The sequence below is a fragment of the Rhinoderma darwinii genome, chromosome 9 (assembly GCF_050947455.1).
Source record: "Rhinoderma darwinii isolate aRhiDar2 chromosome 9, aRhiDar2.hap1, whole genome shotgun sequence".
Lineage (NCBI taxonomy): Eukaryota > Metazoa > Chordata > Amphibia > Anura > Rhinodermatidae > Rhinoderma > Rhinoderma darwinii.
The window spans coordinates 27,529,826-27,555,813 of record NC_134695.1 but is presented as its reverse complement, the minus strand read 5'-3'; the positions used below and the strand labels follow the sequence as shown (position 1 = coordinate 27,555,813).

At 41.2% G+C, this 25,988-nt stretch overlaps 1 protein-coding gene across 4 annotated transcripts in view; it reads right to left on the bottom strand.

The window, feature by feature from the left end:
- Positions 1-1,242: 1,242 nt before the first annotated feature.
- The window catches only part of C9H11orf68 (chromosome 9 C11orf68 homolog), a 36,014-nt gene continuing 11,268 nt past the window's right edge, over positions 1,243-25,988 (bottom strand). For all 4 annotated transcript variants that reach the window (XM_075837413.1, XM_075837410.1, XM_075837411.1 and 1 more), the window contains exon 2: positions 1,243-2,193. In XM_075837413.1, the coding sequence (XP_075693528.1) occupies positions 1,458-2,183 (726 nt within the window). In that variant the 5' untranslated portion in view covers positions 2,184-2,193 and the 3' untranslated portion in view covers positions 1,243-1,457. The remainder of the gene's footprint in view (positions 2,194-25,988) is intronic.

Sequence of the window (25,988 nt, the reverse complement as noted above, 5' to 3'; positions counted from 1 at the left end):
GCATCCGTAACGACCCAAACTATAAAATTATTATGTAATTTATACAGCACGGTGAACGTCGTTAAAAAAAAAATTATATATATATATATATGAAAAGCAATGCCAGAATCGTTGTTTTTAGGTCACATTTCCTCCCCAAAAATGTAATAAAAAGTGATCAAAAAGTCACAATTTACCCCAAAATAGTACCAATAAAAATGACAGCCTGTCCCGCAAAAAAAATCCCTGACACAGCTTTGTCGACGCAACACTAAAAAAAGTTATGGGTCTTAGTATACGGTGAAACAGATAATAAAGTATTATTATTTATTTTATTTTTTAAAAAAGTGATTTTATGGTGCAAAATCTGCAATACATGAAAAAAAGCTATATCAATTTGGTATAACTGTAATCGTATCGACCCGTAGAATAAAGTTAACATGTAATTTATGCTGAAAAAACCCCCAATAAGAAACCTTTCCAGAATTGCTTGTTTTTGGTCATTTCCTCTACCAAAAAATGGAATAAAGATTATTAATCAAAAAGTCGCATGTGTCCTAATATGATACACTGTACCTCTATATGAATTCCCTGGGGGTGTAGTTTCCAAAATGGTGTATTTTTGGAAGGTTTTCCCATGGTTTCGCACCACTAGACCTCTTCAAACCTGACATGGTGCCTAAAATATATTCTAATAACAAGAAGGCCCCAAAATCCACAAGGTGCTCCTTCATTTCTGAGGCCCGTGTTGCAGTCAAGTAGCACACTAGGGCCACATTTGGGATATTTCTAAAAACGTCAGAATCAGGGTAATAAATACGGAGTTGCGTTTCTCTGTTAACACGAGCTGTGTTACAGAAAAAAAGGATTAAAATGGAATATCTGCAAAAAAATAAATAAATGAAATTGAAATTTCACCTTTACTTTGCTTTCGTTCTTGTGAAACGCGTAAAGGGTTAAGAAACTTTCTAAATGCTGTTTTGAATAATTTGAGGGGTGCAGTTTAAAAATGGGCTGATTTATGGGGGGTTCTAATATATATAGGCCCTTCAAAGCCACTTCAGAACTGAACTGGTCGGGTGGGGTACAATATTGCTGTCGCAGACTTTTTAGCCTTTATGTGTAAAATATATAAAAAATGTGTTCCAAATTGATAGAGGCAATCTGTTGCAAAATACTATAAATGAATTCAAGCAAAGAGAGCCACGTAGACTTCTCTTTCAATACACATTAAGAACAGCATTCATTTATATAAACCTCAGATTTAATCACATTTATAGTTAACATATATTCAAAAAGGAAAAGTGACAATATTCAGTATGGATTACAAGCACTATACTATTGGATGTTCTACAAAAAAACAAAAACAATAAGTGATGAGGCCAAAAGTTCTACATGAGCAGTACTATAAATGATATTCTGTTGTAGCATGTGGTCACCATGATTTCGGTAGGACTTTGCACAGCGGTGCAACATATTTAAGTCACTTCTATGTTTGTAACCTTGTTGGTAACTCTGGATCGGCGGGGAATACATTCCAAATCGTATCGGCTTTCATAGATAGTGGGGCATATCTGCCAGTGATTGTTTCTGTAAATGCCTAAATAGGTGTACACATCTGGTTTGTAGGTCAGTAAACATTTTACCCCTGAACTGCGAATTACAGCATCTGTCTGCATGATACTTTCTTCATCTGTGAAGTCTCGAGTATACACACATATCACATGCTTACTTTCAGGATGGTGGGGGCTCACTTTGACTACGTTAAGCCGACCTTCTACTACTGCAGTAGCTATTCCACGCCAAGCATGGTCAACTTTGAATCCAGTATCTAAATGCATAAGCCATTTTCCAGATGTAACTCCATAATTAAGTGCTAACTCACGAACAAGTTCATAATTAACTTTGCGTCCTGTGCACTGGAGCTTTTCCCAAGCATCCTGAAGGTCCTTGCCACCTTCAACATTTGGGCAGTAGTCTGGGCCATACACTGCTATCCACCCTACTGGTGTAGATCCTTCTTCAGCGTCCCCAAAACGAGGTACCCTGGAAGGGCGGTACGTTTCTAACCACTCATTGAACTCTGCTCGTGGAGTCTTACGAGCATCAAAGATTATCCAGGGATCCATATCAGCAGCCATGGATTCAGCAGCATGGTCTTCTGCTCCTCTTGATACTAGTTCACTCTCCTTACAAGTCAACATGTTTACACAGCTGCAAAGATACAATAGAAATAAAAAAATATATATGGTTATAATTATGAAATTACTCATGTAAGGATACATATATTTTAAGTAAAGATTGTCTTAAATAATTTTGTAATTAAATCAGTTGTCGATCAGCAAAGCAGGTTAGATGTGTTTACTACACAAATTTTTGGAAAACTCTAATTAACACCTGAGAGGATGGAAAGATGGGAAATAGTATATAATATGTCCTCTGTATCATATATGCTTTACCATATAAAGTAATAGCTGTTTTGTCCTTCTCCACATTTGACCAAATAAATAAAAAGGGCTGTCCAGTTTAGAAAACCCATTTTCATATACACCATTAAGGAACTCTGAGTTAATATAGGGGGGCACCCTATTTAGGATCCTCAACTCTCCAGAGTGGAGAGCAGTTACAAAGAGTCTCTCGCTCTCGGATGTCTAACATGGCCATAATACAGACACAGTTTAGGGTCCGTATTATTTCACACGGTTCTACACAGATCACCACAGGACTTAGATTACCTGGAACTTATGGGTCAGAGTGCTGTGGTGCAATACGAAACTCTATAATACCTTTGTATTATACAGTGCATTTGGAAAGTCTTCAGACCCTTTCACTTTTTTCACATTTTGTTCTGCTGAGGCCTTGTGCTAAAATAAAACATCAAGTTTTTCCCCTTCATTCTGCGCTCAATGCCCAATAACAACAAAGTGTAAACAGAATTTTGGAAATTGTAGCAATTTATTAAAAATGAAAAGTTCAAATTTCAAATGGACATACGTATTTAGACCCTTTGATATGACACTTAATATTTAGCTCTAGGGGCCTCCCATTTCTCTAGATAATCTTTGAAATGTTTCTACACCTTGATTGGAGTTCACTTGTGGTAAATTCATTTGATTGGACATGATTTGGAAAGTCACACCCCTGTTTACATAAGGTCTCACAGCTGACAATGCATATCAGAGCAAAAACCAAGTCATGAGTAGGAAAGAAATGCCTGTAGAGCTCAGAGACAAGATTGTGGGGTGGCACAGAAGGGTAAAAAAAAAATTCTGCTGCACTTGTCAAGAACACAGTGGCCTCCATACTTCTTAAATGGAATTAGTTTGGAAAACCCAGGACTCTTCCTAGAGCTGGCCGCCCCACTAAACTAAGCAATCAGTGGAGAAGAGCCTTGCTAAGAGAGGTGACCAAGAATCCAATGGTCACTCTAGCTGAGCTCCAAAGATCCTGCGTGCAGATGGGAGAAACTTCCAGAAGGTCAACCACCAATCTGTGCTTTATGGCAGAGTGGTCAGAAAGAAGCCTCTCCTCAGTAAAAGAAGCATGAAAGCCCGCCTAGAGTTTGCAAAAAAGCACCTAGAGGACTCTCAGATTGTGATAAACAAGATTCTGTGGCCTGATGAAACCAAGATTGAACTTTTTGGCTTCAATTCTAAGTGTCATGTCTGGCGCAAACTAGGCACTGCTCATCAACTACTCAATACCATCCCTACAGTGAAGCATGGTGATGACAGCATCATGCTGTGGGGTGTTTTTAAGTGTTTGGGACAGGGAAACTGGTCAGGGTTGAGGGAAATATGAATAGAGCAAAGTACAGAGATATTCTTAATAAAAACCTGATCCAAAGTGCTCTGGATCTCAGACTGTGCCAGAGGTCCTCGTTACAACAAGACAATGACCCTAAGCACACACCCAGGACAAAACGGGAGTGGCTTAGGGACAACTCTGTGAATATCCTTGAGTGGTCCAGCCAGAGCCCAGACTAGAATCCAATCAAACATCTCTGGAGAGACCTAAGGCTGGGTTCACACGACCACTTTAACGTCCGTAATCGACGGACGTATTTCGGGCGGTAGTCCCGGACCGAACTCAGTGCAGGGAGCCGGGCTCCTAGCATCATAGTTATGTACGATGCTAGGAGTCCCTGCCTCGCTGCAGGACAACTGTCCCGTACTGTAATCATGTTTTCAGTACGGGACAGTAGTTCCACGGAGAGGCAGGGACTCCTAGCATCGTACATCACTATGATGCTAGGAGCCCAGCTCCCTGCACTGAGTTCGGTCCGGGACTTCCGCCCGAAATACGTCCGTCGATTACGGACGTTAAAGTGGTCGTGTGAACCCAGCCTTAAAGTGGCTGTCCACCGACAGTCCCCATCCAACCCAAAAGAGCTTGAGAGGATCTGCAGAGAAGAAAGGCAGAAAATCCCTAATTCCAGGTGTGCAAATCTTGTGGCATCATATCCAAGACAACTGAGGCGGTTATCGTTGCCAAAGGTGTTTCAACTAGGTGCTTCAACGGAGTAAAAAATCTGAATACTTAGGTCAATTAAATATTTTAGTTTTTCCTTTTCAATAAATTAGCAAAGATTACCAACACTCCGTTTTCACTTTGTCATTATGGGGTATTGAGTGCAGAACGATGGGGAAAAACGTGAATTTTTTTTATTTTAGCACAAGGCCTCAGCATAACAAAATGTGAAAAAATTTAAAGGGTCTGAAGACTTTCTGAATGCATTGTAGATGCATTTTTTTCTCAATTAGGGCCTTATGCTGTATTCACATGGTTGTGTGATAAGTAACTGTGCGGACTGTTCATTTTGTATGTAAAAAACTGATCAGACCACACAAGGGCATGTTCAGACATGGCGGAAATTTGCCGCTGCCTGGTCACAGCGGAATTCCGTAGCAAATCCGACAAATCTGAACATGCCCTAAAAAGAAATCCGGAAAACCGCCCCAAATTAAAAGTCTTGGGAAAGGATGTCCTGCATACCTCGTATGGGTTTCCCATCTGATTTTGATATAAAATATACAGCACCAAGGATGCGCTATTGCTTCCAGTATTCCATTGCGATTGCCACATTTAAGGAGTTTGTAGCAGATCGGCCCTCCCACGTCGGGATCACAGGGGGTGTCGATGATTGGCATAGCAACCAGAGGCCTGACAATGGCCTCTGAGTCTGCCATGTATGGAAGCCTATAGGCTTCCTGTCAGCGTCACACGGACAGCTGTAACACTACAAAGGTAATGTAATGTATTATAGCAGCGATCAGTGCTGCAGGTCTTCAAGTCCCCTAGTGGGACAAAAAAAAAAGTTTAAGAAAGTTAATAAAAATGTTGTATAAAAGTGTAAAAATAAAAAAAACGGAAGAGCTGCCTTTTTTCCTATAATAAGTCCACTATTATAATTTGGTATCACCACGTTCGCAAAGACCCAATTTATAAAACTATAATGTTATTTTTCTCGCACGGTGAACACCCTAAAAAATAAATGCCAGAATTGCTATTTTTTGGTCACCACCCCTTCCAAAACTTAGAATAAAAAGTGATCAAAAAGTCGCTTGTACCCAAAAATAGTACTAATAAAAACTACAACCTGTCCCGCAGAAAAACAAGCCATTACACAACTTTTTTGAGTGAAAAATAAAAAAGTTATGTCTCTCAGAATACAGTGACACAATAAGATTTTTTTTTTTAAAACAGAGATATTATTGTACAAACGCTGTAAAACATTAAAAAAAACTATATGCATATGGTATCGCCGTAATCGTATTGACCCGCAGAACAAAGTAATATTGTCATTTATAGCCCACGATGAACACTGCAAAAAGAATAAAAAAACATTGTCGGAATTGCTTCTTTTTGGTCACCTTGCTTGCCCAAAAAAATTGAATAAAAAGTGATCAAAAACTCGCATCTACCCCAAAATGGTACAAATGAAAACTACAGATTAACTCATACAGCTCTGTTGGAGAAAAAAATCAAAAAGAGACGGCTCTCAGAATATGGTGATACATAATGTGCATTGTTCCAAAAGCGGATAAGATCGGGCAACATTTATCAGTGCGACACAGGCCACACATCTGCGGATAATTTTTTATTTACTGCATAATTATAACCCCTTATTATGCCCTGATGCACTCCGCACAGCTTACATATGCGACCCACGCTATAAACTGAAATACCAGTAAAATTCCAAACTACTACCAACCAAAATCTGCGCTCCAAAAGCCAAATGTCCAAACAGCAGTTTACGTCCACGTATATGGCATCACCAAACCAGGGAAAACCTGCTTAATAGTTTATAAGGTATTTGTCTTCAGTGGCACAAACTGGGCAAAACATATTGTGAACTAAAATGGCATATCAGTGGAAAATTAAAATTTCACATTGCACCATCCGCTGCACATTAACCCCTTCGTGCACCATGACGTAATAGCACATCATGGTGCGTGGGAGTGATGTATAGAACAGGCTTACGCGCTGAGCCCGCTCCATACGCAGCGGGTGTCATCTGTGTATTACAGCTGACTTCCGGGACTAATGGACAGAAACAGCTGTTAAAGCCTGTAAAAATGACAATATACTGCAATATATCGATCTCTGGTTCAAGTACCCTTTTGGGACTAAAACGGTGTAAAAAAAAATGTTAAATAAAAGTTAGTAGTAGTGAAAAAAAAAAACCTTTTCCCATTTTTCCCCTAAAGTAATCCCCTAAGTAAAAAAATTTAAAAAATTGGTATCTGTGTCCGTAAAAGTTTTAACTATTACAATATACCATTATTTAACTCTACCGGTGAAAGCCGTAAAAGAGAAAACATTTAAAAACTACAAAAATCTAAAAAGTGATAAAAAAGTTGTATGTACCAAAAAAATTGTACCAATGAAAACTACAGCTTGTCCGGCAAAAATTAAGCCCTCACACAGCTCAATCAACCAAAAAATAAAAAAGTTATGGCTCTCGGAATGTAGTGAAACAAAACAATCCTTTTTTTAACTAAGTTTTTCATTCTAAAAGTAGTAAAATATAAAAAAAAATAAATAAATTTGATATCACCGTAATCATATTGAGCAGCAGAATAAAGTTCCGTGTTTGTTTTTACCGCATAGTGAAAGCCGTAAAAACCAAAAAACAATGGAGGAATCTTAGTTTTTCCAATTTCAACCCACAAAGAATTTTTTTTCAGCTTCCCAGTACATTATATTGACACTACAGTGCCAATAGAAACTAGAACTCCTCCCCCAAAAAATAAGCCCACACACCACTCTATTGACGGAAAAATAAAAAAAAGTGATGGCACTTGGAAGGCGAGAGTGAAAAACTAAAATGAAAAAACAAAAAATGGATCAGTCCTAAAAGGGTTAATTAATTTCTAATTAAAAACCACCTGTGGGATCAAAATGCTTACTACTCCCCTTAAAATGCCTTAAGGGGTGTAGTTTCCAAAACAGGGGTCACTACTTGGGGGTTTCATTTTACTATTTGACCTCCGAGCCCTGCAATTGTGGGCCAATGCTGTGAAAATCACCAAAATGGGCCTCAAATGCACATGTTGCTCTTCAGTTCTGAGCCCTTTCATATGTCCAGGCGAATGATAAATGCCTTTTATGGGTGTAGTTTCCAAAATGGGGTCACTTCTTGTGGGCTTCCACTGTACTCTGGTATCTTAGAGGTTTTGTAAATGTGACACGGCGCACAAAAACCAATCCATCAAAATCTGCCTTTCTAAGCCCTGAGCCATGTGTCCAAACAGCAGTTTATGAACACGTGTGGGGTATTGCCGTACTCGGGAGAAATTGCTTTAAAATGTTGGGGTGCTTTTTCTCCTTTAGAAACACCAGCAGGAAAAAATGGGACATAGATAACTTCAAAACCACAAAAAAGGCCATACTTACTAGGTAGGTGGGTGGGTGAAAACCCGTTCCCAGCAGGACGCAGACAGGTCAAAAAATGCTGCAGAAGGAGGGTGTATTAAATAGTGATAGCCACTCCCACTAGTCTTGGGGGGAGTGGCGAACGAAGTGCTCACAAGTGTGTGATAAATGAGTATCAGCGTTAGTGTAGTGCTAGGGTGTGAATGTGTGGTAAAAAAGAAAAGTGTATGTATGGAAGTGTCAGAAATGTGTGATAATGTAATAAGAAATAAATGTGTGATGAATGGGGGTCAGTGCTGTGAATAGTACATGGGGTGTCAGTACGATGTGTAATACGTGAAGGGACAATGTGCTGGTCGTCAGGCATAGCATATCTTGCCGGATCACAGCCTATTTGTAACGCCGCTACTGTTAGCTAAGGCGGGCTGCTCTGCATGCCAAGCCAAACGCCAGCACATCATGCCCTCCCACCCACTTAGTAAGTATGGCCTTTTTTGTGGCTTTTTCTCCTTTATCCCTTGTAAATATCACTGATTGGAAGATAATATTTTACCCACTGTATATAACAATTCACTGGAAGAAAGTAGAAAATAGGTAATTTAAGATTTAACTTTTTTTGTGTATATTAAAATATAGTGGCATTCAAGTATGATTGAATCAATGTTACTTGTTGCTCAGTGCAAAATCTGACACTGGATAACCTAATGTCTTGATATATTTGCACCTAAGACTTAGTAATAAATGCAGCACTAATGGTCAACCAGGACCCTTGATAAATTGATACTGCTACATAGATAACCATATCAAGTAATAAAGTGCAAACTGCTTACTGGAACGCCGCAGTGAGTGAGGAAGAATGAGGGTAAGTAGAGACCTTGCTCCCGTCCTGGCCCGTGTGTCAGCCGGATTTCGCGGCCCGATCACGATACATGTGAACGGAACTCCTGGCATCATAGCCATTTAGGCTACAATCACATGAAAAAACAAATGTACATTAAAAACTGATCAATGGTCAATTTTTCATGTCCATTTTGCATCAGTCTCCAAAATTCCCATCCATTTCCAGGCCGTCTTTCATGGCCGTTTAAAAAAGAAAAAAAAAGGATGGATTTAATTTGTGAGGGTAGATAGTACCCAGTGCCCACATATAGTGACAAAGTGTCACAGTGCCCATATATAGTGCCCACATGTAGTGAGTGCCCACATAGTACCACCCCCTAATATAGTGCCAGTGCCCATGCAGATAGCACCCCCTTGCAGATAGCAACCCCATGTATATCGTACCCTACCTTGTAGATCGCAGCACCACCCCCTCCCCTTGTAGATAGAACGCCCACATGTAGATCTCACCCCCACATGTAGATCGCAGCATCGCCCCTCCCTTGTAGATCGCACCTCCATCCCTTGTAGATCGCACCTCCCTTCCTTGTAGATCGCAACACCCGTCCCTTGTAGATCACACCCCCACAGCCCTTGCAGATCGCAGCACCACCCGACTCGTAGAGCGCACCCCCACCCCTTGTACATCGCACCCCCTTCCTTGCAGATCGCGCCGCTGTAACAGCCACTAGGAGCTGAATATCCGGCCAGGGGTTGCCGATGCTTTGGCCAGGGATTCAGCTCCTAGTGGGAGCTACAGCGGTGCGATCTATAGGGGGGGGGGGTTTGGTGCAATCTATAATGTACAAGGGGGTGTGGTCCGATCTGCTAGGGGGTGCTATCTACAGCTGGGCGGTATCTACAGGGCGGTATGGCCATTTACTAGGAGTCCCTGCTTCCACACGGAACTGCTGTTCCGTACTGTATAATTTTGTTCAGTACAGTACAGCAGTTCCATGGGGAAGCAGGAACAGAACGGTGCGGACTGGGAAGTGACGAGGTGGCAGGGCGGAGCTTCGCCCTGCAGCACAGCGCGACAGCGCCATTAAGGAAACTATTCTACGATTCTGTTAAAAAACAGAATCGTGAGAGTCCTTGAGGGCGAATTACTCTAATTAATTTGATTAATCGCCCAGCCCTATTGTATTACTGGTAAAATTTGGTCGAGACATTCAGTATTTAATTGTAAAACACACCAAAATTTAGCATTTTTAAAAACGTAAATGTTTCTGCTTGTAAGACAGATAGTAATACCACACAAAATAGTTGCTAATTAACATTTCCCATATGTCTAGATTGGCATTGTTTTTTGAACATCCTTTTATTTTTCTAGGATGTTAAAAGGCTTAGAAGATTAGCAGAAATTTCTCACACATTTCAAAACAGGTTCCAGTTCAGTTGTAAAGTGGCTTTGAGGGGCCCATACAATACAAACCCCCATAAATCACCCCATTTTACAAATTTATTTTAAAAAAATTGCAGAAAATCATTTATAATCCATTTTTTTTTTGTAACTCAAAAGGTTTTACCAGAGAAACACAACTCAATATTTATTGCCCTGATTCTGCAGTTTTTAGAGATATAAAAAGGAAAAAAGAATCACAACATTTTTAAAGCAACTTCTCCAGAGTGTGGAAATACCCCATATGTGGGCATAAACTGCTGTTTCAGCACACGATAGGACTCAGAAGAGAAGTAGCGCCATTTGGTTTTTGGAGCACAGATTTTGCTGGATTGTCCTCTTATCACCATGTCGCTTTTGCAATGCCCCTGTAGGACCAAAACAGTGGAAACTCCCCAGAAGTGACTCCATTTGTGGAATTACATGCCTTGAGGAATTCATGTAGGGGTGCAGTGAGCATTTTTACCGCACAGGTATTTGATAGACTATTAGAATTGGGCAGTGAAAATAAAAATTAGATTTTTACAAGAAGTAGATCAAAATTTTTAATTTTCTCAAAAAATGAAATAAAAAGCACCTCAACATTTGTAAAGCAATTTCTCCCGAGTATGGCAATACCCCATATGTGGTAATAAACTGCTGTTTGGACACACGGCAGGGCACTGAAGGGAAGGAGCGCCATTTGTCTTTTGCAGTGCAGATTTTGCTGGATTGGTTTCTGGGCACTATGTCGTATATGCAAAGCCCCTGTGGGACCAAAACAGTGGAAACTCCCCCACAGAAGTGACCTAGTTTTGGAAACTTCACCCCTCAAGCTATTTACCTATGGGTGCAGTGAGGATCTTAACCCTGCAGATGTGTTCCGGAAATTAGTTTGCACTCGATGTTGCAGAGAGAATATGGCAATTTTTCCATAGATATGCCAACATGTGGTGCCCAGCTTGTGTCCCCATGAAAAGACAGTTCTCTAATTATTATGCTGTGTATCCTGGTTTTAGAAAACCCTACATGTAGCCCTAATCTTTTGCCTGGACATTTGACGGGGCTCAGGAGTAAAATAGTACCATGTGAAATTGAGGCCTAATTTGGCGACTTAAGAAGTATTGGTTCATAATTGCAGGGCTCTGATGTGAATTAATCATAGAAACCCCTGAGATGTGACCCCATTTTGGAAACAACACCCCTCAAGGCATTTGTTAAGAGGCGTAGTGAACATTTTGACCACACAGGTCTTTTACATAAATTATTGCGTTGCGGATGGTGCAAAGTAAAAATTGCAATTTTTCCTTACATATGCTATTTCAGTGGCGAATATGTTGTGCCAAGCTTGTGCCACTGGAGACACACACCCCAAAAATTGTTAAAAGGGTTCTCCCGGGTATGGCGATGCCATATATTTGAAGTAAACAGCTGTTTGGGCAGAGGTGTAGCTTGGTTCTCCAGCACCCAAGGCAAAGATTCAGTTTGGCGCCCCCACCCCAAAGCTCTTTCCTGACATCTCCTTCCCCCTCACCATGTTTGCTTTCTCTACCAATCAATGAGACGTATTTTTTTTCATTTTCTTTTATGTAACTCGAGCATAAAACCATTTGCAGATTTTACAAGCAATATAGTTATATAACGGAGTTCACATAACAATAAATTAAAAGAAAATAAAGAGGTCAGTGCGCCGGACTAAAACAGATTGTATAACCAAGGCTAATGAGACTACATGGTGACATAATGAACAGCCTTCTCTTGTAGATAGTGCCACACACACCCTCCTGTAGATAGCACTACACCCCTCATCCCTGTACAAAGCGCCATTGCATCTCCCTAGAGGAGCCTCTGATATCACTGTCCACATACGTCATTGGCTTCTCCAGGAGTGTAATCTCCGGGAAGAGTGTCGGCAACACTTTGGCGATATTCCTTCATACCTCCTAACTTTAGAGTATCACAAAGATTGACAACAAATGCGGCACGCATAGCAATGCAGTATAATGCCCTCTAGCTGCCCTTACACAGTATAATGCCCTCTGCCATCATACAGTATAATGCACCCATAGATGCACCCATACAACATACAGTATAAAGCCCACACAGATGCCCCCATGCAGTATAATGCCTAATTAAATCCCCCCATACATCATTATGCCGCTATAGCTGGTCCCATACAGCATAATGCCCCCATATAGTATAATGCCCAATAGATGCCCCAGCAGTAGCATAAACATAGCAGTACCAAAAGTAGTACCTAAAGCACCAGCAGTAGTTTACACAAAGTAACAGTAGATGTAGCTCACACATAGTGGTACCAGCAGTAGCACACACATAGTGGTACCAGCAGTAGCACACACATAGTGGTACCAGCAGTAGCACACACATAGTGGTACCTGCAGTAGCACACACATAGTGGTACCTGCCGTAGCACACACATAGTGGTACCTGTAGTAGCACACACATAGTGGTACCTGCAGTAGCACACACATAGTGGTACCTGCAGTAGCACACACATAGTGGTACCTGCAGTAGCACACACATAGTGGTACCTGCAGTAGCACACACATAGTGGTACCTGCAGTAGCACACACATAGTGGTACAAGCAGTAGCACACACATAGTGGTACCAGCAGTAGCACACACATAGTGGTACCAGCAGTAGCACAAACATATATATGGAGAATCAGCAGTAGTACCTATAGTACCAGCAGTAGTTTACAAATACTGGCCAATGAAGTGGCACACACATAGTGGTACCAGCAGCACCACACAAGTAGTGGTACCTGCAGTAGCAGACAAATAGTGGTACAGTGGCCAGATCCCACCACTGGTAGTGCAGAGATACCAGCAGAAGTACCCAGAGTACCAACAATAGTATAAATCGTACCAGCATTAGTATACACAGGTGCACCAGTAGTAGTAGTAATAATAGTACACGTATAGTACCAGCAGTAATATAGGTAGTGTTACCAGCCGTAGTAACAATAGTACCAAGGGTGGGATTTGTCCGGATCACCCCGGTTCTTCCCTATCCCAGTTGTTAAAATTACAGCCGGTTCGGAGAACCGGGGTGAATCGGAAAACCCTGTACCAGTCCCCTGCACTCATTGTTTTGTCTAGCGCTGACTGGCGAGGCACAAGATGCCTTGTCATTTGGTGCTTTAGCGATGATGCAGTCAGCGCGATTAAGTCATTGTGCCGCTGCGTCATTCCGCTGGATGAGGCCTGGCATAACTGGAGGATGGTGCGAGAACGGGGACAGGTGAGAATATTTTTTTTTCTTTTAGTGTACTGTGTTGGGGGCCCTATCTACAGGGGACACTAGCTACAGGGGACTCTATAGGTGGCCCTATCTAGAGGGGACCTAGCTACAGGGGCACTATAGGAGGCCCTATCTACAGGGGTCCTATCTACAGCGGACCCTATAGGGGCCGTAACTTTAGGGGATGCAAAAGGGGCACTATCTACAGGGGCCCCCCATCTACAGGGGATCCTAATTACAGGGGATGCTACAGAGGGCCCTATCTACAGGGGACTCTATAGGGGCCCTATCTACAGAGTTGCCCAATCTACAGGGGACTCTACAGGGTGTCCCCATTTACAGCCTGCAGACTACAGGGGGCACTATTTAGGGGCCACTATGGGAAGCACTATCTACAGAGGGCTCTATGGGGAGCACTATTTATAGGGGGCATGATCTACAGGGGGCACTGTGTGTGTGTGGTGAATTACTTAACAGTGTTTGACATTTCGATGGGAACAGTGTATGGTACTATTATATTCAGGGGCACAGTGTATGGTACTATTATATTCAGGGGCACAGTGTATGGCACCATGAGAATTTTATCTTCGTTTATAGGTGTGGATACGTTGGAAAAGTGAGGAGCCGAAAACATTTAAGCGACAAACTCTGCAGAAATGGGTCGTGGCCAGGAGGCGTCAGAGGTCTGGATGGATGGAAAAGAAGCGAGAAAAAGAACGACTCCAATCGGAGAAAATTTTACCGGAGTCACTAAATTTAAATGTGTATTCTTCCTGTGACTGATCAGTACTGTAGTCACTGTATGATCTGCAGCGAGATGAAGTGTGTATCGTTCTGATTTGTTTCTGAAACAGCAACTCCCAGCATATACTGATCATTGTTCAGGTTATACTGGGAGCTGTAGTTTTATGCAGTACAAACTTATATGGCAGGGGTTAAACTGAATTTGCAAATGATCTCTGTACGGAGCTGTATTTGTGCTTGTGCGTATATACAATAGGGAATGGATAGAAAAAAAGGAATTTCCCTCTGGCGCATCCTTCGCTGAAGAGTATTTTCATTCAAGAGGTTTCATTGAAGCCGTCAATTACTTTTAGAAGAGCGAAAACCATTAAAAATATACTAGCACCCAGCAGAGTAATTTTTCCTGATCACAAAAATGAAACCGAAGTAACTACTATTGTCAAACATAACAAAAAAGGCAGTTCGAAATGTGGGAAAACAAGATGCTTATGTTGTAACATGATTACTGAAACTGATACTTTCACATCAAACTAAACAAAAAATACACATAAAATTGATAAGCATTTAAATTGTCAGTCACAATATGTCATCTATTTGATAAATTGCCAATGTGGCCTACAATATGTGGGCAGAACTACACAACAATTACACTGCCGTGTAAATAAACATAGGTCCAACTGCAAGAACAAATTTATCCTACATAGTATCTCCAGACACTGTATGTTGTCACATAGTAATAATTTTGATTTTTTTAAAATTACTCCCATTGAACAAATCACGGCATCTAATACCAACAGATTTGCGACTTTATGCAACAGAGAGAACTTCTGGATCTACAAATTAAAAACATTAGTTCCAGAAGGATTAAACGAAAAAATGGAGACAGTCATTTAATTATAACAAAACTATCACTTATTTATAATAAGGCGGGATTCACACGAACGGGTCGTTCCCGAGCCCGAGTGCCGGCCGGTAAAATCGGCCATTCTGCCCGGCCGGTTTGGATAAAGTTTTGCATCCGTGCCGGGCCGGGCAGATCCGGACAGTGACATCAGCGGCAACTCCTGAAGGGGAATCCCCATGTGTTCGGGGATTCCGCTTCAGGAGTTTCCCCTGATGTCACTGCCCAGATATGAACAGAGACATCAAGCGCTCTGTCCAGGAGCGGAATCCCAGAAAACACGGGGATTCCGCTCCTTCAAGGAGCTAAAGTGCGGCTAGCACATAGCAGAGCGGGGAGATACTTCCCCGCTCTGCTATAGTGGCGTCGCTACAGTAGTAGCAGCCGCAGCAGCAGCAGCTGCTAGCGGCGCCATCGAAGGTGTCGCCGGGCCAGGGTGATTTTAACAAGCAGGGGAAGGGAGCCAGCGCAGCGCTCCCTTCCACCTGCTGTACACCCCGGCCCTGCCACACAGTGTACAGCGATGCCATTCGTCAGAATGGCATCAACTCCTCCTCCTCACATGCACTCTGCGCTGTGAGGAGGAGGAGATAGAGTGCAAGCACCGGAAAACCCGGCCATCACTCGGGACACATCCCGGTGATGGCCGTGTATTACCCGGCCCCATAGACTTCTATGGGAGCCGGGCGGCCGGATACCCGGGCGAAGATAGAGCATGTCCTATTTTTTGACGGCCGGTTTTCCCAGCCGTCAAAAAATCGGTCGTGTGAATAGCCCCATTAGGGGTCTATTATTCCTAATGCAGCCGGGTGCCGGCCGATTTATGAACGGCCGGCACCCGGCCGGGAAACCCTGCCGTGTGAATGAGGCCTAAAGCTTTTATAAAAGGATAACTTTTTCAACCTATAAGACTACTCATTTTATAATCACATAAAAACGCAATAATGGCAAGTGGTTTCTTTTATACACTGAACGAATATTTACATTAAAAACAAAATAGCTTATTATTGTTAACGAATTATGACAATAAAAATACAGTATTATGATATGATTATATAAAAAAACAACAAATATCCATTCATTATAAAGTTGGTTAACCACAATAAAAATGAATTACCATATTTCTTGCATATTAAAACTGATGTTTTAATATTTTAGCCGATATTACAACTACAATTTTTCTATTTTAAATTATTTTAGTTGTCTATTTAATTTTATAACATATTTATAGTACACTCTCTCTGATATGACAGGTCGTTCTGTCCCTTTTAAATATTGACATCGTTTTTACCATTGTATATTTGTATATTTAAACATATGGACAAATATAAGACCAAAATAACTCCACTCTAATACATAACGTTTAACCCCTTCCCGACATACGCCGTATATATACGGCGCTGTCGGGAGGTGGTTCCCGCAAAGCGCCGTATATATACGGCGCAGTGATGGTGCGGGCTCAGAAGCAGAGCCGGCACCATCACCGCGGGGTGACAGCTGTATTATACAGCTGGCACCCTCCTGTAACTGCCAGGACCGGAACTATTCTCCGATCCGGCAGATTAACCCCTCAGATGCTGCGCTCAATAGAGCGCAGCATCTGATAGGTTTTCACCCGATCGGCAACCCAGTGATGCAATCGCTGGGTTGCTGTGGCAATCGGACGCCAGAAAATGGCGTCCGAGTCTGCCTTGTACGGGAGCCGATGAGGACCCGCCTGCGGCGAGTCCTCATAGGCTTGCTGTCAGTGAATAACTGACAGCGCTAATACACTGCACTACGTATGTAGTGCAGTGTATTAGAGTAGCGATCGGGGCATCAGGCCCTCATGTCCCCTAGTGGGACAAGTAAAAAAAGTAAAAAAAAGTAAATAAAAATGTGGTAAAACAATAAAAACACACACATTTCAAATAAAAATAAAGCTAAACTGACTTTTTTCCCATAGTAAGTATTTTATTATGGGAAAAACCGTAAAAATAAAAAAAACTATACATAATTGGTATCGCCGCGTCCGTAACGACCCAAACTACAAAACTATTATGTAATTTATCCCGCACGGTGAACGCGGTAAAAAAAAAACATGAAAAACAGCGCCAGAATCTTTGTTTTTAGGTCACATCTCCTTCCAAAAAATGCTATAAAAAGTGATCAAAAAGTCACATTTACTCCAAAATAGTACTAATAAAAAACGCCAATCCGTGCCGCAAAAAATAATCCCTGACACCGCTTTGTGCACGCAAAAATAATAAAGTTATGGGTCTTAGAATATGTCGACAGAGAAAACAAATGATTTTATAAAAAAAGTGATTTTATTGTGCAAAAGCCGCAATACATAAAAAAAACTATATAAATTTGGTATCGCCGTAATCGTATCGACCCGCAGAATAAAGCTAACATGTAATCTAGGGCGCACTGTGGATGCAGAGAAAAAAAAACAATAAAAAACTATTCCAGAATTGCTTGTTTTTGGTAATTTCCTTTACCAAAAAATGAAATAAAAAGTGATCAAAAAGTCGTATGTGTTCTAAAATGGTACCAATAAAATCTACAGCCCGTCTCGCAAAAAACAAGCCCGCACACCGCTCAATCAACTGAAAAATAAAAAAGTTACGGCACTAGTAATGCGGTGATGAAAAAACATCTCAATGCGCAGGCCGGAGGGGAACATTCCTTCAGTTTCAGGGCCCTAGTATTTAGGAACTAGGAAAGGGAAGGGACATAGCACATCCGCTGGAAGTGAGGGCGCCCGGATTATACCAGTGCAAAACTTTCCCAGTAATATTTCCCAAACTACGAAGGAGAAAAAGTCCCCAAAAGGTGCAGAGCGTTACAAAGGAGGGATAAGAAAGAAAACCGTTTATCAGTGTGACGCCGGCCTGCGCATAACGGATCGCTTCACAGCGTAACACACATCTATGGAGAATTTTATTATTTACCCCATGATTATACCCTCCTATTATGCCCTGATATACTCCGCACAGATTACATATACCCTGATGTACTCCGCACAGATTACATACGCCCCCACATTATAAGCTGAAATACCAGCAAAACCCCAAACAGAACTATTACCAAGCAAAATCCATGCTCAAAATGGCGGTCTTTCCCTTCTTAGCCCTACAGTGGGCCCAAACAGCAATTTATGGCCACAAGTAAGGCATTACCATTCCCGGGAGAACCCGCTTAACAATTTATGGGGTAAGATTCTCTAGGGGCACAACATCTTGTGCGGTGAATGGGCAGATCAGTGGAGAAATTGCAATTTTCACTTTGCACCATCCACTGCGTATTCATTTCTGAAAAACACCTGTGGAGTCTAAATTGTCACTACATCCCTTGATAAATGCCTTTAGGGGTGTAGTTTCTAAAACGGGGTCACTTTTGTTTGGTACATCAGGGGTTTTGCAAATGCAACATGGCGTCCACAAACCATTCCAGCAAAATCTACGCTCCAAAAGATAAATACCGCTCCTTTTCTTCTGAATGCTCCCATATATGTAAACAGTCGATTATAACCACATATGGGGTGTTACCGTACTCGGGAGAAATTACTTTACAAATGTTGGGGTGCTTTTTCTTCTCTATTCCTTGTAAAAATGAAAAATGTGTATCTAAAACTACATCTTGTTGGAAAAAAAAATATTTTTCATTTTCATGGCTTAATTCTAATTAATTCAGCAAAAAACCTTTGGGATCAAAATTTTCACTATACCCCTAGATGATTCCTCAGGGGGTGCAGTTTCCCAAATGGTGTCACTTTTGGGGTGTTTCCACTGTACTAGTACTACAGGGGCTCAGCAAATATGACATGACACCCAGAAACCATTCCAAAATCCAAATGGTGCTCCTTCCATTCTGAGCCCTACCGTGTGTCCAAACAGATGTTTGTGACCACATGTGGGGTATTATTTTACTCGGGAGAAGTTGCTTTACAAATGTTGTGGTGCTTTTTCTCCTTCAGTCCTTGTGGAAATGAAAAAAAAATACCTAAACCTACATTTTCTTTGAAAAAATTTAGATTTTCATTTTTACGGCCTAGTTACAATAAGTTCTGTAAAAAACCTGTGGGGTAAAACTGCTCACTCTACCCCTAGATAATTCCCTCATGGGGTGTAGTTTCCAAAATGGGGTCACTTGTTGGGGGTTTCCACTGTTTTGTCCCCTCAGGAGCTTTGCAAATGCGACATGGCCTCCGCAAACCATTCCTGCTAAATTTGAGTTCCAAAAGCCAAATGGCGCACTTTCCCTTCTCAGCCTCGCCGTGTGTCCAAACAGCCGTTTATTACCACATGTGGGGTATTGTTTTACTCGGGAGAAATTTCTTTACAAATTTTATGGTGCTTTTTCTCCTTTAGTCCTTGTGGAAATGAAAAAAAATTAGCTAAACCTACATTTTATTTGAAAAAATGTAGATTTTCATTTTCACAGCCTACTTGCAAAAATTTCTGCAAAAAACCTGTGGGGTCAAAATGCTCACTATACCCTAGATAATTTCCTCAAAGGGTATAGTTTCCAAAATGGGGTCACTTGTTGGGGGTTTCCACTGCTTTGTCACCTCTGGGGCTTTGCAAATGCGACATGGCCTCCGCAAACCATTCCTGCTAAATTTGAGCTCCAAGAGCCAAATGGCGCTCTTTCCCTTCTAAGCCCTGCCGTGTGTCCAAACAACTGTTTATTACCACATGTGGGGTATTGTTTTACTCGGGAGAAATTGCTCTACAAATGTTGTGGTGCTTTTTCTACTTTAGTTCTCTTGGAAATGAAAAAAAATTAGCTAAACCTACATTTTATTTGAAAAAATGTAGATTATCATTTTCATGACCTAGTTCCAAAAATTTTTGCAAAAAAACTGGCCGGTCAAAATGCTTGCTACACCCCTAGATAAATTCCTCGAGGGGTATAGTTTCCAAAATGGGGTCACTTGTTGGGGGTTTCCACTGTTTTGTCACCTCAGGGGCTTTGCAAATGTGACATGGCCTCCGCAAACCATTTCTGCTAAATTTGAGCTCCAAGAGCCAAATGGCGCACTTTCCATTCTAAGCCCTGCCGTGTGTCCAAACAACCGTTTATTACCACATGTGGGGTACTGTTTTACTCGGGAGAAATTGCTCTACAAATTCTGTGGTGCTTTTTCTACTTTAGTTCTTTTGGAAATGAAAAAAAATTAGCTAAACCTACATTTTATTTGAAAAAATTTAGATTTTCATTTTCATGGCCTAGTTCCAAAAATTTTTGCAAAAAAACTGGCCGGTCAAAATGCTTGCTACACCCCTAGATAAATTCTTCGAGGGGTGTAGTTTCCCAAATGGGGTCACTTTTGGGGGGTTTCCACTGTTTTAGTTCCACTAGACCTGTTCAAAGCTGACATGGTGCCTAAAATATATTCTAATAAAAAGGAGGCCCAAAATCCACTAGGTGCTCCTTTGCTTCTGAGGCCGGTGCTTCAGTCCAGTAGCACACTACGGCCACATGTGGGATATTTCCTAAAACTGCAGAACCTGGGCAATAAATATTGAGTTGTATTTCTTGGGTAAAACCTTCTGTGGTACAAAAAAAATGGATTCAAAATGAATTTCTGGAAAAAAATAATGAACTTTGTAAATTTCACCTCTACTTTGCCTTAATTCCTGCGCAATGTCTAAAGGGTTAAGAAACTTTCTAAATGCTGTTTTGAATACTTTGAGGGGTGCAGTTTTTAAAATGGGGTGACTTATTGGGGGTTTCTAATATCTAAGGACCTCAAAGCCACTTCACAACTGAACTGGCCCCTGTAAAAATAGCATTTTGAAATTTTATTGAAAATGTGAGAAATTGCTGCTAAAGTTCTAAGCCTTGTAATGTCCTAGAAAAATAAAATGATGATCAAAAAACGATGCCAATCTAAAGTAGACATATGGGGGATGTTAGTTAGCAACATTTTTGTGTGGTATAACTGCCTGTCTTACAAGCAGATGCATTTAAATTGAGAAAAATGTTAATTTTTGCAATTTTTCGCTAAATTTTGGTGTTTTTCACAATAAATACTGAATGTATCGGGCAAATTTTGCCAGTAACATAAAGTCCAATGTGTCACGAGAAAACAATCTCAGAATCGCTTGGATAGGTAAAAGCATTCCGGAGTTATTACCACATAAATTGAAACATGTCAGATTTGAAAAATGAGGCTCTGTCAGGAAGGTCAAAAGTGGCCAAAGAGGGAAGGGGTTAAACAGATTATTTTTATACTAACATTGATTTTTAACAGAAAAACTAATTATTTATACATACCTTTCTTTTATGCTGTTGTTTTGACCTGTCAATCTGACCCGGTAGTTGTTTCCTTGTTAACTCCTCGTCTGTGTTATAAAACAGAGACTGTTTTCCACTGTTAAAGGCTGGGTTCACACGACCTATTTTCAGATGTAAACGAGGCGTATTATGCCTCGTTTTACGTCTGAAAATAGGGCTACAATACGTAGGCAAACATCTGCCCATTCATTTGAATGGGTTTGCCGACGTATTGTGCAGACGACCTGTAATTTACGAGTCGTCGTTTGACAGCTGTCAAACGACGACGCGTAAATTGACTGCCTCGGCAAAGAAGTGCAGGGCACTTCTTTGCAACGTAATTTGAGCCGTTCTTCATTGAACTCAATGAAGAGCAGCTCAAGATATACGAGCATCACAGACGCCTCGTATATTACGAGGAGGAGCATTTACGGCTGAAACGACGCAGCTGTTTTCTTCTGAAAACAGTCTGTCATTTCAGCCATAAATGCCTGCTATCGTGTGAACATACCCAAACACTCGTACACTACCTGAGGAAGAGATCAGTACGATCTCGAAACTTTTTTGTTGTAATTGTACCTGAATAAAGTCCAATTTTTCCTGAAACACCTCTCTTGAATGAAAATACTCTTCAGCGAAGGATGCGCCAGAGGAAAATTCATTTTTTTCTATCCATTCCCTATTGTCTTTGAAATATCGAGTCTGTTTTCATTCTTCGAATTGGATCCCCGGCTGCACCTGAACCATAGCTGTCACTGCTACAAAGGTTCTCCTCCTTTATTCCACGCAACTATGGATGTTATGCTCCGAGCATAACTCCACAAGGTGAGCAGATATTGTTACCTTTACCAGACCAGCACCATCACTGGTTCATGCACTATTGTGCGCTTTGCATTTTTTCTTTTGTATTTTATGTGCGTATATACAGGTCCTTTTAAATGAATTAGAATATCATCAAAAAGTTAAATTTATTTCAGTAATTCAATTCAAAAAGTGAAACTCATATTGTATAGATTCATTACACACAGAGTGATCTATTTCCAGCATTATTTTCTTTTAATGTTGATGAGTATAGCAAAGTTAAAGTGTAGCTAAACGTTCGACAAACTTCTGACATGTCATAGTGACATGTCAGAAGTTTGGATTAGTGGGGGTCCGAGCACGGAGACCCCACCAATCGCTGGAACGAGAGCAGCTGAAGTGCTCGTGTGAGCTCTCAGCTGCTTCGTGTCTGTTCGGCTTTTTCCGGAAATAAATGTATCGTGTATGGGCTCAATACAAAGTCTACGAGCCCGTACTCCGATATATCGGCTTTCCGGAAAAAGCCGAAAAGAAACGAAGCAGCTGAGCGCTCACACGAGTGCTTCAGCTGCTTCGTTCTCGTGATTGGTGGGGGTCTCCATGCTCGGACCCTCACCAATCCAAACTTCTGACATGTCACTATGACATGTCAGAAGTTTGTCGAACGTTTAGCTACACTTTAATGAAAACCCAAAATTTAGTGTCTCAGAAAATGAGAATATGTAAGCCCAATTTCAAAAAGGATTTTTAATACCGTAATGTTGGCCTACTGAAAAGTATGTACAGTATATGCACTCAATATTTGGTCGGGGCTCCTTTTGCATGAATTACTGCATCAATGCGGTGTGGCATGGAGGCGATCAGCCTGTGGCACTGCTGAGGTGTTATGGAAGCCCAGGTTGCTATGATAGCGGCCTTCAGCTTGTTTGCATTGTTGGGTCTGGTGTCTCCTCTTCCTCTTGACAATACTCCATAGATCCTCTATGGGGTTTAGGTCAGGCAAGTTTGCTGGCCAATCAAGCACAGTGATACTGTGGTTATTAAACCAGGTATTGGTACATATTGCAGTGTGGGCAGGTGCCAAGTCCTGCTGGAAAATGAAATCAGTATCTACATAAAGCTTGTCAGCAGAGCAAAGCATGAAGTGCTGTAAAATTTCTTGGTAGATGGCTGTGTTGACTCTGGACTTGATATAACACAGGCCTCGGTCGTCATGGACACATCACTGTATTTGAGTGAAATTGGTGGTGCCCCTAAATTTTCGTATCTAGCATCGGATTAGTGCTCTATAACACCAATCATTGTTAGGGTGTATAATTTATAAAGAGTTGATTGAATTTCTCACAGTGCCTCGTCCGGTGACGCCGGTCATTTATTGCCTGCCCAAAATCCACAAATGTTTGGAAAAACCTCCTGCGTGACCGATTGTCTTGGGTAGGGGGTTCCATTTTTGGTCCAATAGCCTCTTTCCTTGAGAAGGTGTTAAGATCATATGCCACTTCTGCCCCTTCTTATATCCAAGATACTTCAGACTTCACTTTAAAGCTTAAGGATGTGTCGCTCAATGGCAAGGTCATCTTGGTGTCATTTGATGTGTGTAGCTTATACACCTTGATTGACCATACTAAGGGTCTAGAGGTGGTTGATGAAGCTTTAAGGGGTACATCCCTTTCAGTTGAATGCATCACATTCTTGATGAGCTTACTGGAGATAGGAAATAGTTCTCAGTAAGAACTATTTCCAATTTCGAGACAATGTTTTTGTACAAAATAAAGGGACCGCCATGGGCTCTAATGTGGCTCCCACTTACGCCAAGATGTTCCTGGCAGCCCTTCAGTCGAGACACGTCTGTGTATTCCACCACTTCAGTCATGTACTGAGGTGGTGGAGATACATCGATGATGTCTTTGCTATTTGGACAGGTAGAATAAGTGAACTGGAGGAGTTTCACTCCTTTTTGAACATTATTGACACGGACATCAAATTCATCATGAGTCTGAACTTTATTGTCTGAACTGTTCCTGCAATTTCTTGACACAGTGGTCTATAGATTGGATGATAGGTTGGTAAAGGATTTATACATTAAACTCACTCATCGTAACAATTTGTTACATTTTGACAGTCAGCATCCCAAACGCATGCTTGAATCGCTTCTTTTTAGTGAAATGCTCAGGGTGAAGCGCATTGTATCTGAGCCACACCATTTGCCTAAACGACTTGATGAAATGAGCGTCAAATTCCTTAAACGTAAATATCCACCCTCCTAAGTAGACAGAGAAACAAAGTGAGTACTACATCTCGTGAATCTCTATTGACTCCTCGTAAAAATATGTCACCATCCAGATTGTCTTTTATTTCAACATACACAGGCATTGGTGGTAAAATCGGCGACATCATTCGCCGTGAATGGCGTACGTTGAATTTCTTGTCTGGTTTTGTACCGGAATTCAAATTGCCCCGGGAGGATGGCATTTAGACGATCTAAAAATCTGAAGGACCATTTGGTATAATCTGACTCAAATGCCATTAGCACCTCCTAAAACTGGTTGCATTCCATGTCTTAACTGTGAAAATTGTGGAAATCTTGCAAAGGGTAATGTACAATAGATCCGGCCAGTGGTAGAATATCTCAGATTAAACATTTTCTAACCTGTTCGCCAACCTGCCTGATGTATGCTTTACAATGCCCCTGTAAATTAATTTATATTGGGAAAACAACACAGGAGTATAGGGTCAGAATCAAAAAGCATAAGTCGACTATCCGAACAAAGGTTAGCGCTGGCATGACATGAAGGGTTTACTGGTTTATGTGTGATCCTATGGGATACACTTGTATGTTCTAGATGTATCCGAAGTACCGTATGGGAAACCGAACATACATATGTCTTATAATAATTAGATTAATATTACAAGATTTGTATTATTATATATTTATTTTCTCTTCTTTATATATTTTTTTCTAGATGAAAATAGACATGTGGACTTCCTCCTCTGAACTCATTTGTTTCATCTTCCTCATATGCGGACCATTATAATGTATGTTACCTCTAAGGGTATGTGCACACGACCTCTTTTCAGACGTAATGGAGGTGTTTTATGCCTCAAATTACGCCCGAAAAGACGGCTCCAATACCTCGGCAAACATCTGCCCATTGCTTGCAATGGGTCTTACGATGTTCTGTGCAGACGAGCTGTCATTTTACGCGTCGCTGTCAAAAGACGGCGCGTAAAATTACAGCCGCGTCAAAGAAGTGCAGGACACTTCTTGGGACGTAATTGGAGCAGTTTTTCATTGACTCCAATGAAAACCAGCTCCAATTACATCCGTTAAAAACGCTGCGAAAAACGCGTGCACTTGTAAAAACGTCTGAAATTCTGGAGCGGTTTTCTCCTGAAAACAGCTCCGTAATTTCAGACTTATTTGGCGTTGTCGTGTGCACATACCCTTAGACTGTTGCATCTGTGTATTTATTAATAAATAGTACACATGGTTATTGAGCGTTTCTTTGATGAGATATACACAATAGGGATGTCTTATATCACTGATCATCTATTATTGTTGTGGTAATAAAATCGTAGTGCCTAGGTATTGAATCTTACCCTTATGGGGTTTATATATTTGTGTGGGACAGTTATCATCTCCACCTTAGTAGGAAACCCTCTTATATTTGGGCCCATATTATGACCCCCTAGGTTCCACATTATTAAGCAGGCCACAGGTTTCAAGCAATATGGAAAAGAAAAAGGATCTCTCTGCTGCCGAAAAGCGTGAAATAGTGCAATACCTTGGACAAGGTATGAAAACATTGGATATTTCAAGAAAACTTAAGCGTGATCATCGTACTGTGAAAAGATTTGTGGCTGATTCAGAGCACAGACGGGTTTGTTCAGAT